At 60.0% G+C, this 13,430-nt stretch overlaps 1 protein-coding gene across 1 annotated transcript; it reads left to right on the top strand.

Moving 5' to 3' along the window:
- The first annotated feature begins 2,463 nt into the window (after positions 1 to 2,463).
- Positions 2,464 to 13,258, top strand: RAPGEFL1 (Rap guanine nucleotide exchange factor like 1). The gene is made up of 15 exons (XM_071451043.1): positions 2,464 to 3,053; positions 4,879 to 4,957; positions 5,365 to 5,515; positions 5,587 to 5,684; positions 6,153 to 6,265; positions 6,426 to 6,593; positions 6,675 to 6,772; positions 6,879 to 7,001; positions 8,107 to 8,285; positions 9,854 to 9,944; positions 10,884 to 10,934; positions 11,176 to 11,263; positions 11,363 to 11,427; positions 11,743 to 11,797; positions 12,713 to 13,258. Exons 1-15 carry the CDS (start codon positions 2,630 to 2,632, stop codon positions 12,835 to 12,837), a joined length of 1,908 nt encoding a protein of 635 aa, XP_071307144.1. The 5' UTR covers positions 2,464 to 2,629; the 3' UTR covers positions 12,838 to 13,258.
- Positions 13,259 to 13,430: the final 172 nt, after the last annotated feature.

Below are 13,430 nucleotides of genomic sequence, written 5' to 3'. Positions count from 1 at the left end.
CCCCACTAGCGGGGCTGGAGGGAGCCCCTTGTCTGTCTGGGGGCTGATGTGAGCCCCCTCCTCTCCCCCAGCCTCCCTGGCTCACGGGGAAGCACCAACTGTTGTGTTGGTGGTGCAGGAGCTGCCGCCTGCGCGTTTGTGCCACGCTGCCTCCGCAGCCGCCTGCCAGCCCCCTGCCCACGCCAAGCAGAGCTGGGGGCACACACCCCACTCCTGTCACACCCCGATCCTGTGGATGGAGCATCACGGTGAGCTCTGCCCTCCTGCAGCCAGGGATGCTGGTGGGCCCTGCCTGTGCCATGGTGGAAGGGCAGGGGGGACCCCAGCTCCCCCCTTTGCATCCCACCCCCTTTTCCCCCCTTCCCTTCAGGTCTCCCCAATTTCTGCCCTCACTTCTGGCAGTAGGGTGGGGATCCCAGAACAGTTCCAACAGCAGCAGGAGGCATCACCTTCCTGCCCACATTGCTGTACTACCCCATCCCTCCCCAGCGCCACTGCCTCAGTTTCCCTCCCTGGCAGCAGGATCAGATCTGAGCATAATCCAGGATTTGGCTCAGCCCTTCACAGGGACCTGATGGAGGAGCTGCCCCAATCTCATGGTGCTTCTCCCCTTCCCCAAATGCCTGAGTGCCTTCTCCCAGCGCTGCAGCTGGGAAGTGGGTTAAAGCGCTGGCTTGGGGAGGGATTTTTCCCGGGGTGTAATTTTTCCCTCCTACACACGGTCTGTTTTGAGCAGTGCCTGGAGGCTTCGCACCCCCGGCTCGCTGCCGGGGCGGGGGAATGCGCTGGCTGCCAACCCAGGGAAGCGCCCGCTCCAGATCCCAGCTCGTTAGGAGAAATAACAGCAAATTAATTAAGCCAATAGTTCACTCTGTGCCAGCAGTGCCCCCATCCCTGCCGACACGGGAGAGGGGATGGGACAGGCTGGATCTGGAGCACCTTTCCCAGGGGGAGCGTTGCCCTCAGCATGGCACAGTGCTCCAGGTCCCTCCTGCTCGAGTGGGCCAGTGCATCCCCATTGCCACCAGTGTCTCAAGGTCTCTCTGTGCCTCAGTTTCCCCTCCTGCTGTCAGGAGAAGCCCCTCTCTGCTTCAGGTGACTGAACCTGACCACCAGCACCATTTACACCCACAACCAAGAACCCTTGTCCGGATGCAGTGGGGAAAGTGGATGGAGGAGCTCAGCAGAGTGGGATTTTTTGGGGGTGTTGGATGGGCTGTGGGGGATCTGAGCGCTGGAGGAGCAGAGGAGGGACGTGCCGGGCCATGCCGTGCTGTGCCATCCCGACAGAACCTCATCCAGCCGGGGATGGGGATGGGGATGTGGGGCCGTGTTTTGCTGCTCTCCGGCAGCCGCATGGATGGAGTTGCCAGGCAACTGCCGGGTGGAGGCGAAGCGGGAACAAAGCGGGAACTGCCGGGACCCTCGTTCCTCCATCTCCACCTGAACCCCCTGGGCAGTGGGGCCCAGCAAAGGCCGTGGGGTGACTTGCTGTGTCCCCCCAAGTCGCTGCCACCATCCCAGCCCGGAGTTGCCGCAGGGCCGTGGTTTTGCAGGGGGACGGACCCGGGAGAAGGGGACTGGCACCTGCTGGCCTGTCCAGAGGGTGCAAGGTGGGGCTGAGGGCAGTGGGCATGGGCAGGATGGGTGCTCAGCACCCCGCAGGAGCGGGGCAGGAGGATCAGCCCCAGGCAAGCGCCACATCTGGCCCTGCCCTGCCCCAGAACCTGCCCCGGAACCTGCCCCGGCACGCCGGGGCCCGTTCCAGCCTGGCAGGCGGCGGAAATGGGGGGGTCTGGCAGCCACCCCGACCTGCCCACCCTGCCCGCGGGGCAACCCAGCCCGAGGGGGGTGCCAGGCTGGGGGATCTCGCACCCACCCCCGGCCTTTTCCCACGCTGCGGCGGGTGCAGAGAGCTGGGCTGGGGGTCCGGGGGTGGCTCGCCCACAGCTGGGGATGCGCCCTCTGTGCAGGGGACAGTGGGGAGGGGCAGTGCCATGTGCCCCTGGGCTGGCATGGGGGAACTGTGGGGTGTGCGGGGGGGAGCCGGGCACCACGGGGGTGTGCCGGGGCTGTGAGGCAGCGGGGGGCTGTGGGGCTGTGTCCCCCGGTCGCGGTGTGTGACAGTGGGGGGTGACACGCTCCGGGCTGTGCCCCCCAGGTGTACGGTGTGTGTGTGGGGTGGGGGGAGCGTGGTGGTACCCCGGGGATGCGGCAGGGGAATGCGGGGAGATGGGAGCGGGGGTGCGTACTGCATCACCTGTGCGGGGCTGCGGGGAAGCGGGGGCGGGCACCGTGTGCTGCTGCGAGCCGGTGTCACCGCAGCCCCGGGGCGGGTTCGGTACCGAGTGCGGTGCTGCGGGGAGGGGGCGGGCAGCTGCCGTTGGCGGGCCCGGGGGCGGCGGTGGTGCGGGGAAAGGGGCGGGCAGGTGCCGGGGTCGGCGGCGGCGGGGCCGTAACGGGGCGGGGCGGTGCTGGCGGCGGGGCCGGTGTGGGGCGGGCGCAGCGCGCAGCCGGTGCGGGGCGGGCGGGGAGCGGTGCCGCGGCCCGAGCCCGAGCGGAGCCGAACGGAGCCGCCACCGCCGCCGATGGGCCCCTGAGCCGCCGCCGCCGCCGCGCCCGGGCGGCCATGAAGCCGCTGGAGAAGTTGCTGAAGAAGCCGGGCTCGCACCTGCCCGTCCGCCCCGCCGCCCCCCCGGGGCAGGTACCGGGGCCGGGGTCGGTGCCGGCACCGCGGCGGCAGAGCCTGTCGCGCCCGCCCGCCTCCCCCGAGGAGCCGGCGGGGCCCGCGGGGCCGGTACCGGGGGGCGAGGGCCGCTGGCTGGAGCTACGGCCGCCCGATGCTCCGCTCCGCTCCCCTGAGGATCCGTCACCGGGCTGCGACCGCGATCGGGACCGGGAGCGGGAGCCGCCGAGCCCGGAGCCGCCGCCCGCCGCCCGGTGCTGCTGCGGCTGCGGCTGCGCCCCCGCCGCGCCCGCGCCCCCCGAGCGGCTCCTGGCCGCGCTCCTCGACCGACTGCCGGCGGCTGCACACGGGAGGGGCTGCGGGGCAGGTACGGGGCTGGTACGGGGCTGCGGGACCGCCGGGAGCGGCTGCGGGGGTGCCCGGCGTGGGGAGCGCGTGGATCGCGGGCGATGCGGCGGAGCCGGGAGAGCCCGGGGGCGGCCGCTGATTGAGGGGGGGATGCGCCGGTGGATGCTGGGGTGGGGGACAGCGGGGTGGGTGGGGGGACTCTCGTGCCCGGTGAGGCGGGTGGCCCTGCACAGGGCACACAGCGGTGCCCGGTTGGGGTGACAAGGTCAAAGCTGTGTCGGGGCAGGGCGTCGATGGCAGAGCGGTGGGCAGGAATCTGTGGGGTGAGCAAGACAGCACGGCAGAGGGGCTGGAAGGGGATGTGGCAGTGCCAGCTCGGTGGGGACCGGGGGTGGCCGAGCACCGGCAGTCACTGCAGCATCCACCTCCCGGTTGATGGTCCTTAACATCCTCCTGGTGCTAAAATTAGCCCCGACGGGAGCTGCAGTGGAGGGGGGGCCGGTTGGATGCCCCTTTCCTCTGGCACAGGCCTCCCGGTGCTGTCCCACCGCGGCTGCCCGTGCCCAGGTGTCGGGGTGGTTTCGGTGTCAGGGCTGGGCGGGAGCCAGGCTGGCTGCAGGTGGGTGGGAGCCTTCCCACACCGCGGGGATCCCTGTCCCGGCCAATCTCCCTCGGCTGCCGGGAACCGAGGCTGTCAGGGACCCCAGGGCACTGCCAGCCCCCTGCTCCAGCGATGCCAGGGCCGGGATTGGGTGCAACCACCAAGAGGAGCCCTCGGGTAGGGGCGAGCCGGGACTGGCAGCGCCAGGTCCTGCCTGCACAAGCACGCTGCCCGGCCTGGTGGTGCCCGGGCTGGCAGGGAGCAGGGGGGCAGGAGCCAGCATGGGGGTCCCGACAGGGGGAAAACATCCCTGTGAATCTGGGGACAGCGTGAGTGCTGCAGAGGGATGGGGAAACTGAGGCAGGGATGGGGGGAGTGTTCGACTCCTGCCCCTCAGGCAGAGCCTGGGAGGGGGCTGCACTCGGGGCAGGGGGCTGGGAGGGCTGGGGGCCGTGCAGCTGCACCCCCCGTGCTGGCAGTGCCCCTGTCCCTGTGCCCCAGACTGCGTGTCCCGCTTTCGGCAGCAGCTGATGCCCCCTGGGTGCTGTGCCCGGCTCGGGAGCGTCAGGGGATGCTCTGCCCTGGCTCGGCACAGCTCCGTGACCGGGTTAACGCTCTGGGGAGTGGCTGGGTGGATGCTCTGCACGGCCCCTCCGTGGGTCAGCTCCTTGGGCCTTGGAAGGGCTCTGGGGTCCCACCACAGGATCCCCGGGGCACCGGGGCTGTGCTGGTGCCAGGGACCTCGTCCAAAGGTCCTGGCAGTGACTGATGCCAGCTCTGAGGGGCACAGACGCCGGTACCGGGCCCTCGGCTCACCCAAAACACCTTCCCAGGGCGGTGCCACCCGCGCTGCCCTCGAGAGCCCGGCTGTGGCACCCTCCCGGCGTGCCCCAAGCTGCCTGCCTCAGTTTCCCTTTGCCGTGTCCTGCTGTGCCCCACGGCCGGGCTCTCACGGAGCTCTCTCCCGGGTGTGCCGGGGCGTCGCGGCCCCGGTGCCGCCCTGCCGGCGCCTCTGCCCCCACACCGGCTCGGCCGGGCCCGGTTGCCCCGGGGCTGGGAGCGGGCCCTGAGTCAGCGCCGGCGCGGGGGGGTTCGCGTGGGGCTCGGCCTCTCCCGGTGTCACCCTGCGAATTACCAGGGCTCTCCTCACCCATCCACCCCGCCGGGCATGGGGGGTGTCGGGAGGGCTCTTTGGGGCTTAGGGGAGGGGGTGTGCCCACATGTGTCTCCCCTGTCCCCCCAGAGTCGCTGCTGGATGACATCGTGCTCACCCACTCGCTGTTCCTGCCCACCGAGCGCTTCCTGCAGCAGCTGCACCAGCAATATCCTGGGGGGCCTCGGGGGTGGGTGAGGAGGGGTCCGGGGCTGGGCATCAGGAGGGTATTGGGGCGCAGTGAGGGTGGGTCATGAAGGGGACACGGTGGTGGCACAAGAGTTGGCATCAAGGTGCAACCAGCAGGGCACCAGCGTGGGCACCAGGGTGGCAAAACGGTGGGCATGGGGGTTGCAGGGAGAAGGGGGATGTGGGGAGGGCAGCAGGGTGCTATGGGGGGGTTCACAGGAGCACCAAGAAGGGCATTGGGGTGCCCACGAGGGTGGGCTACGGGTTTGGGGGCGAGCTGGGCAGTGTGGTGCTACCAGGGAGGGCACAGCGACCCTCAGGGTGCAGCGGGTGCTGGGGGGTGGCCGAGGGTCCCTCCTTGGCGTGGCACCTCCTTGACAGCGGCACCTTTGTGCTGGCGGCGGGCAGCCCCCCGGCGCGCTGGGAGGAGGGCTCGGGGCTGCGGCGCAAGCGGGCGGTGCTGGCCGTGCTGCTGCACTTCCTCGAGACCTACAAGGGGCTGCTGCAGGAGGAGGAGAGCGCCGGGAAGGTCATCAAGGTGGGGGTCCCCTTCCCGTGTCCCCCCCCTCAGTGTCAGGAGTCCCGGCCCTGACCCCTCTCGTCCCACAGGAGCTTTACCTGCTCATCATGAAGGACACGTCCCTGTACCGCGAGCTGGAGGACGAGATCATCAAGCTGCACCAGCTCGTGGAGACTGTGGAGCTCAAGTGAGAAGAGGGTCAGGGGGTCCTGGGGGTGCCTGGGGTCGGGGGTCCCTGGGGCAATCAGGGGTCACCCTTGGTCAGGGGTTCCCAGGGAGGGGAGGGAGTCCTATGGGGTCTGGGGTCTCTGTAGGATAAGGTTCCCTCGGTCCTGAGGTTCCCTTTGGGTCAGGAGGTCCCTGGAGAGGGCAGAGGGTCCTGGGAGTCCCTGTGGGTCAGGGAGTCCCCAAGAAGGACAAGGAGTTGTGGCCCTTGGGGGGTGCCCAGGGGCTGCAGGGGTCACCCACCCTGGTGCCCTCTTGGTCGCAGATTCACATCCAACTTTGTGCCCGCCCCATGCCCTCAGCATGCGCAGCCTTGGACCCCTCCCCACTGCACCCTCCTGTGCCCACCCTCCTCCTGTGCCCCCCCTCGGGTCTCGGGGTGCAGCCCCGGGGTCCGGGGCCCTGTCTGAGCCCTGTCTGTGCCCCCCAGGGTGGCCGACGAGACCCCCCCCCCAAACAAGCAGGTGAAGCCGCTGTTCCGGCATTTCCGCCGCATCGACTCCTGCCTGCAGACCCGGGTGGCATTCCGGGGTTCTGACGAGAGTGAGTGACTTTGGGGGGACCTGAGGGGGACCGGGGTCCCCTCCATGACCCACCACGGGACTGGCTCTGCTCCGTGCCCGCTCCGTGCCTCAGTTTCCCTGGCGGGCAGTGCTGGGGCGCTGTGGGGGTGCCCGGCGCTGACCCCTCACCCTCTCCCCAGTTTTCTGCCGTGTGTACATGCCCGACCACTCGTACGTCACCATCCGCAGCCGCCTGTCGGCCTCGGTGCAGGACATCCTGGCCTCGGTCACCGAGAAGCTGCAGTACTCGGAGGAGCAGAGCGCCCGCGGGGACGCCCTCATCCTCGTCACCATGGCCTCGTCCGGAGGTGCCCGCGGGGCTGGGGGGGCTGCGGGCAGGGCTGGGGGGTCCCTCCCGGTGCTGACCCCCCCTCTGTGCCCCACGGCAGAGAAAGCGGTGCTGCAGCCCAGCGAGGAGTGCGTGTTCACCACCCTGGGCATCAACAGCCACCTCTTTGCCTGCACCAGGGACACTTTCGACTCCCTGGTGAGTGGGGACAGCCCAACGCCATCGCCACCACACCCTGTGCAGAGCGGGGGGACCCAGGGGCACCCTCCCAGCCCTGAGCGCCCCGTCTGGCGTCCCCTGGCAGGTGCCGCTGCCCGAGGAGATCCAGGTGGTGCCAGGAGACACCGAGATCCACCGAGCCGAGCCCGAGGATGTGGCCAACCACCTGACAGCCTTCCACTGGGAGCTCTTCCGCTGCATCCACGAGGTGCGGGGGGCCCACGGGGATGTGGGTGTGCGGTTCACATACCCTCTGAACAGACTGAGAATAATAATAATAATAATAATAATAATAATAATAATAATAATAATAATAATAATAAAAAATTCTCCCCCCCAGGATTTTCCTGGGAAGCTGTGAAACGCTGTGAGAAAGCTCACAGAAAGATGAAAAACAGTTCTTATCTCCATTTCTGCACTTGTCGTCCGGCACGTGTGGAATGTGTTATGGAGATTGTTTGCTAAAAGGGATTTCTTGATTAGATTCTAGTGAGAGTGTTTTTATTTCATTTGACCAGTTGGAGCCATGGGTGTATTGGGCAAAGATGTTCGATTTTCTTTAGTATAGATTTATATATATATATATATATATATATATATATATATATATATATATATATATAAAAGTTTTGTATTTATTTATTTATTTTTATATAGTTTTATATATTTTTTCTTTAGTATAGTTTTATATATTATATTTTTATGTTTATTTATATGCAGTATTACATATGTATTTTTTCTTTAGTATATTTTTATATATATTATAGTTTTTATATATATTTTATTTATATATAGTTATATATTTTTTTCTTTAGTATAGTTTTATATATATTATAGTTTTATATATAATAATTTATATATATATAATTATATACATTTTTCTTTAGTGTAGTTTTATATATATTATAGTTTTATATTTATTTATTTATAGTTATATATATTATAGTTTTTATATATTTATTTTATATCGTTTTATAATTTTCTTTAGTATATTTACATAGATGTATATTATACTTTTTATTTATATATTTATTTATTTTTATATAGTTTTATATATTTTTTTCTTTAGTATAGTTTTTAATAGTATTAGTGTAGTATAGTATAGCTTAATAAAACATTTTCTCAACCTTCTGCAACCATAGAGTCAATACCAATTACTCACCATCAGAGAATAATTTTTAAAAATAATTAAAATTTAGATTAAAAAAATATTAGATTTTAAAAAATTAGATTTAAAAAAAATTATAAAGAATTTTTTTTAAATTAAAAAAAAATTAAAACAATTAGTTTGCTACCATATGTGTCCCTGGCAGGTGGAATTTGTGGATTACGTGTTCCACGGGGAGCGGGGCCGGCGGGAGACGGCGAACCTGGAGCTGCTGCTGCAGCGCTGCAGCGAGGTGCAGCACTGGGTGGGCACGGAGCTGCTGCTCTGCGAGGCGCTGGGCAAGCGCGCCCACCTGCTCAAGAAGCTCATCAAGATCGCTGCCATGTGAGTCAGGGGGGCATGGGGGCTCTGAGCTGACCCCAAGGTGTTAGAAAGTCCTTTTCTCCCAGTCCCGAGAGTGAAGAAGAAGCCAAGACTCTTCTGTTCTGGTTCTCAAGGTTGTTTGTTTTCTCTTATCTATGACATTTAGTATAAAATAAAAAGTATAAAATAATAAAAAATTTAGTATTAAAAAAATTCGTATAAAAAATTAGTATAAAAAATTTAGTATAAAATTAAAAAAATAAAGTAGACGTAGTTCTTAGTATACTAAAAACTTAAAATCTTTTATACTAAAATTAAATTTTTTATACTAATTTTTTATACTAAAAATAGTATTAAAAAATTAGTATTAAAAATGTAGTATTAAAAATTTAGTGTAAAAATTAGTATAAGAAAAATTTAGTATAAAATTTAAAAAATAAAGTAGACGTAGTTCTTAGTATACTAAGAACTAAAATATTAAAAATTTTTATACTAATTTTTTATACTAAAAAATTAGTATAAAGATTTAGTGTTAAAAATTAGTATAAAAAATTCGTATAAAAAATTCGTATAAAATTTAAAAAATAAAGTATATGTAGCTCTTAGTATACTAAAAACTTAACATTTTTATACTAAAATTAAATTTTTATACTAATTTTTAATACTAAAAAAATTAGTATAAAAATTTATTATAAAAATTAGTATAAAAATTTAGTATAGAATAAAAAAAATAAAGTATATGTAATTCTTAGTATACTAAGAACTACGTGTACTTTATTTCCAATAATTTTCCAATACCTATCACCTATGTTAGACGTTCTGTCTCCACTCTAAACCAACCCAGAAGTGTCACCATCCCAGCAGAAGATGGAGGACAGGAAAGAGGAAGATTGGACACACCCAGATTCCTCCATCTTGCCTCTTGAAGCCCCATTCTAAAACCCCCAAAATTCTACTTTTTCACCCTGTGGCAAATTAACTATCACTCTACTCCAACTCTTGTGGCTTGTAACTCCTCACACAAAGTTGGTAATTGTTTCCAGGGGTTAAAATGGAAAGCACAAAAGGTGGTTTTGACTCCATGCCAAGGTCTCTGATCCCCCTGCCAGGGTCTCGAGCCATCCAGGGCAGCCAGAGCAATGTCCTGTATACTAAGAACTACGTGTACTTTATTCCCAATAATTTTCCAATGCCTATCACCTATGTTAGACAGTCTGTCTCCACTCTAAACCAATCCAGAAGTGTCACTGTCACAGCAGAAGATGGAGGACAGGAAGGAGAAAGACAGGACACGCCCAGATTCCTCCTGAACCCCCATTCTAAAACCCCCAAAATTCTACTTTTTCACCCTGTGACAAATGAACGATCACTCTACTCAAACTCTTGTGGCTTGTAACTCCTCACACAGAGCTGGGAGTTTTTTTCCAGGGGTTAAAATTGAAGGTACAAAAGGTGTCTTTGCCTCCGTGCCAAGGTCTCTTGGCACAAGCCCTCCAGGGCAGCCAGAGCAATGTCCTGGGTTCCAATGGGGGGGCACGGGGGGGCTGCCAGGGGGTCCCTGGGGTGTCCCTCACGCTGTCCCCCCCCAGCTGCAAGCAGAACCAGGACATGCTCTCCTTCTACGCCATCGTCATCGGCCTCAACAACGCCGCCATCAGCCGCCTGCGCCTCACCTGGGAGGTGAGCAAGGGGGTGCCCCCACTTCCACCGTGATCCCACACCCTCCTGAGCCCTTCTGGACACCCCCAGGGGCTCCCTGAGCCTTCCCTGGGGGCACCAGGGGTCACCCACCCACCCAGGGAGTCCTGTAGGGTCGGGGGTCTCTGTGGGACAAGGTTTGCTTCATCCTGAGGTTCCCTCTGGGTCAGGAGGTCCCTGGGGGTCCCTGTGGGTCAGGGAGTTCCCAAGAAGGACAAGGAGTTGTGGCCCCTGGGGGTGCCCAGGGGTTGGAGGGGTCAGGAGCAGCCCGCCCTGGTGCCCTCCTGGTTGCACCTTCACATCCAACTTTGTGCCCCCCTCGTGCCCTGACCCTTTCCTGGGTGCTCCCAGACCATCCCTGGGTGATCCCAAACCATCCCTGGGTGCTCCCAGGACCCTTGAGGTGCCTGTGCCCATGCCTGGCTGCTCCCAGACCCCTCCTGGGTTCTTTCAGACCTTCCTTGTGTGTTCTCAGAACCACCCCCAGGAGCTCCCTTCTCCCTCAGTACTCCTGGAACTTCTCTGGGTGCTCCTGGACTGCCCCTGGATGCTCCCAGGATGTTCTGGATGCTCCCAGACCACCCCTGGGTGCTCCCTGACACTGCCCAGGTGCTCCCAGGACCCTTGGAATGCTCGTGCCCACCCCTGGCTGCTCCCAGACCTCTCCTGGGTTCTTCCAGACCCCACTTTGAGTGCTCTGGAACCCTTCAGGACCTCTCACCCCCATCTCAGTGCTGCCAGGACTCCTCTGGGTGCTCCCAGATCACCCCTGGATGCTTCCAGACCTTTCTGGACACCCTCAGATGCTCCCTGACCCTTTCCTGGGCTCTCCCAGAACCTCCTGGATGCTCCTGCCCCTCTCTTAGTGCTCCCTGGCGCTGCTGGATGCTGCCCACCCTCTCCCCCTTTTTTGTCTTCCAGAAGCTCCCAGGGAAATTCAAGAATCTGTTTCGGAAGTTTGAGAACCTGACGGTGGGTGAGAGGTGTGGGGGCTGCTGTGGCTGTTTGGGGGGGTCCCCAGGCCTCCCCTGGGGGTTTTTGGGGTGCTGATGAGCAGGGCTCATTCCCAAGGTGTCCTAGGGTGTCCTGGGGTGTCCTTGCCCCTCTCCCCCAGGCCACCAACCCCATATCCATGGCCACCAACATTGGGGGGGATCCGGGGCACCCCTGGGGACCCCCCCCCCCAAGCCTGACCCCCCCCATTGTCCCCCAGGACCCCTGCAGGAACCACAAAACCTACCGGGAGGTGCTGGCCAAGATGAAGCCCCCGCTCATCCCCTTCGTGCCTCTCATCCTCAAAGGTGAGGGGCGGTCTCAGGGGCTTCCCCTGGGTGGGTTGGGGTCCCTCTGACACCCCATGGGACCCCCCCCCCCTCCCCATCACCCCCTCTCTCCCCCAGATCTGACCTTCCTGCATGAAGGCAGCAAAACCCTCCTGGACGGGCTGGTCAACGTGGAGAAACTGGTGGGTTCCAGGGGGAATGGGGCAGAGAGACCCCCAGGATGAGGGCAGGGGGGAGGGGACACCCCGAGGGGCCGGAGGGACCCCCCTGAGGGGCTGGAGGGACCCCCCTGAGGGGCTGGAGGGACCCCCCTTCCCCGAGGGTTTGGGGTTCCCCTCTCTGGGGGCTGGGAGGATTCAGGGTGTCCTGGGTGCAGAACAGGATCCAGGGGTGTCCCTGAGGGTGGGGGGCTCTGCAGAAGGGGTCAGTGGTCCCTGGGGGGCTGGGGTGGGGTCTTGGGGGGCTGGGGCTGACTCTGGGGTCTCTCTGTGTCCCAGCACTGCATCGCTGAGAAAGTGAGAACCGTGAGGAAGTACCGGAGCCGCCCCCTCTGTGAGTGGGGGACGGGGCTGGGGGGCCCTCCTGGGGCTGGGGGGGCCCTGCTGGGGCTGGGGGTCACTGCCAGGGCTGGGGGGGCCCTGCTGTGGTGAGGGGGGCACTTCAGGGGAGGCCCACATGGCCCTGAACCTGTCGTGCTGGCCCTGAGGGATGGGGAAGTGGCCAGAGCACCCTCACACCTCTTTGTCCATGTCTCTGCATCCCTAAATCCCTAAATCCCTGCATCCCTGCATCCTCACCCCTTATCTCTTCACTCTGCATCCCTGAATCCCCATCCCTTCATCCCCGTCCCCACATCCCCATTCCCACATGGCCATTCCATCCCCATCCCTTCACCTGCATTCCCTGCATCTTTTCCATCCTTCAACCCCCACTTTCACGTTGCCATCCCCATTTCCTTCCTGCATCCCCTCCATCCCCTGCATCCCCACATCCCCGCCATCCTCACATCCCTGTATTCCCACCATTGCCTTGCCATGCCTGCCTACTTCCATCCCTCTATCACCATTCCCACATTCCCATTCCCAAACTGCACTTTCCCATCCCTATCCCTCCATCCCTCCATCCCTACATCCCCTCCATCCCCACATCCTCACCACTGCCTTGCCATGCCTGCCTACTCCCATCCTTCTCCCTCCATCGCCATTCCCATACGCCCATTCCCACACCTTCATCTTCACTCCCTCCATCCCTGCCTCCCCTCCATTCCCATGCTGCCATCTCCCATCCCTCCATCTCTGCCTCCCCTCCATCCCCATCCTCTCCATTCCCACATTGCCATCTCCCATCCCTCCATCCCCATTCCCACACTCCCATCTCCCATCTCCCATCCCTCCATCCCCATTCCCACACTCCCATCTCCCATCCCCATCCCTCCATCCCTGTTCCCCGTTCCGGGGCCGTTCCCAGGCCTGGAGCTGGAGGCGTCCCCGGCCCAGCTGCAGACCAAGGCCTACGTGCGGCAGCTGCGCGTCATCGACAACCAGAACCTGCTCTTCGAGCTCTCCTACAAGCTGGAGCCTGGCAGCCAGTGAGGGGGGGCCCACCCGGGACCCCCAAACCCCGGCACCCCCCCGGGGGGCCCGGAGCCCCCCAGCACTGACGCACTTTGCCCAGCCCCGGCCCTTGGGTGCTGCCCCCACCCTTGGGGGGGGGTGGGGGGGTGGGTTTGGGGACCCCCCTGGCGCATCCCCCTCTCCCCCCGCCCCCTCCCCTGGCTGGGGCACAGGGGTCCCTGGGGGCAGGGGGAGGCCCATGTTCCTCCCCCCCATCCCCTCTATTTTTGTATGTGTGGCCTGCCCCCCCTCCCCTCCCCCCAGACGTGTATATTTTGTACCGCCGCTGTCCGGAATTGTACATTTATTTTTTAAGAAAAAGGAGGAAAAAAAGGCCAAAAAAAAAAAAAAATCAAGCTGGGGGTGGGGCGGGAAGCCCCAATAAAAGTCTGTCCCGGCACCTGTCTGTGATGTCATGGTAGGGATTGAAGTCACGGTGGGAGTGACGTCATAGCCCGATGTCGATGACGTCATTGGAAGGGTGGAGCTGACCTTCCCAAGATGGCGGCAGCGCGGAGCCAATCCCCGACCTTCCAAACATGGCGGCAACCAAGGTTTCCGTCACACCTCCC

Source organism: Agelaius tricolor, unplaced genomic scaffold (genome assembly GCF_023055355.1).
Source record: "Agelaius tricolor isolate 1412-34295 unplaced genomic scaffold, bAgeTri1.0.p SCAF_31, whole genome shotgun sequence".
In the NCBI taxonomy this organism is placed as follows: Eukaryota; Metazoa; Chordata; class Aves; order Passeriformes; family Icteridae; genus Agelaius; species Agelaius tricolor.
The sequence above is the reverse complement of the archived record's forward strand: the minus strand, read 5'-3'. Positions and strand labels throughout refer to the sequence as shown.

Excerpts from the sequence above, each read along its gene's own strand:
- RAPGEFL1 (XM_071451043.1), top strand. The coding sequence starts at position 2,630 with ATGAAGCCGCTGGAGAAGTTGCTGAAGAAGCCGGGCTCGCACCTGCCC. Across the intron at positions 5,516-5,586 it reads GCGCCGGGAAGGTCATCAAG|GAGCTTTACCTGCTCATCAT; the intron begins GTGGGGGTCCCC and ends CTCGTCCCACAG. Across the intron at positions 11,798-12,712 it reads GTACCGGAGCCGCCCCCTCT|GCCTGGAGCTGGAGGCGTCC; the intron begins GTGAGTGGGGGA and ends GGCCGTTCCCAG.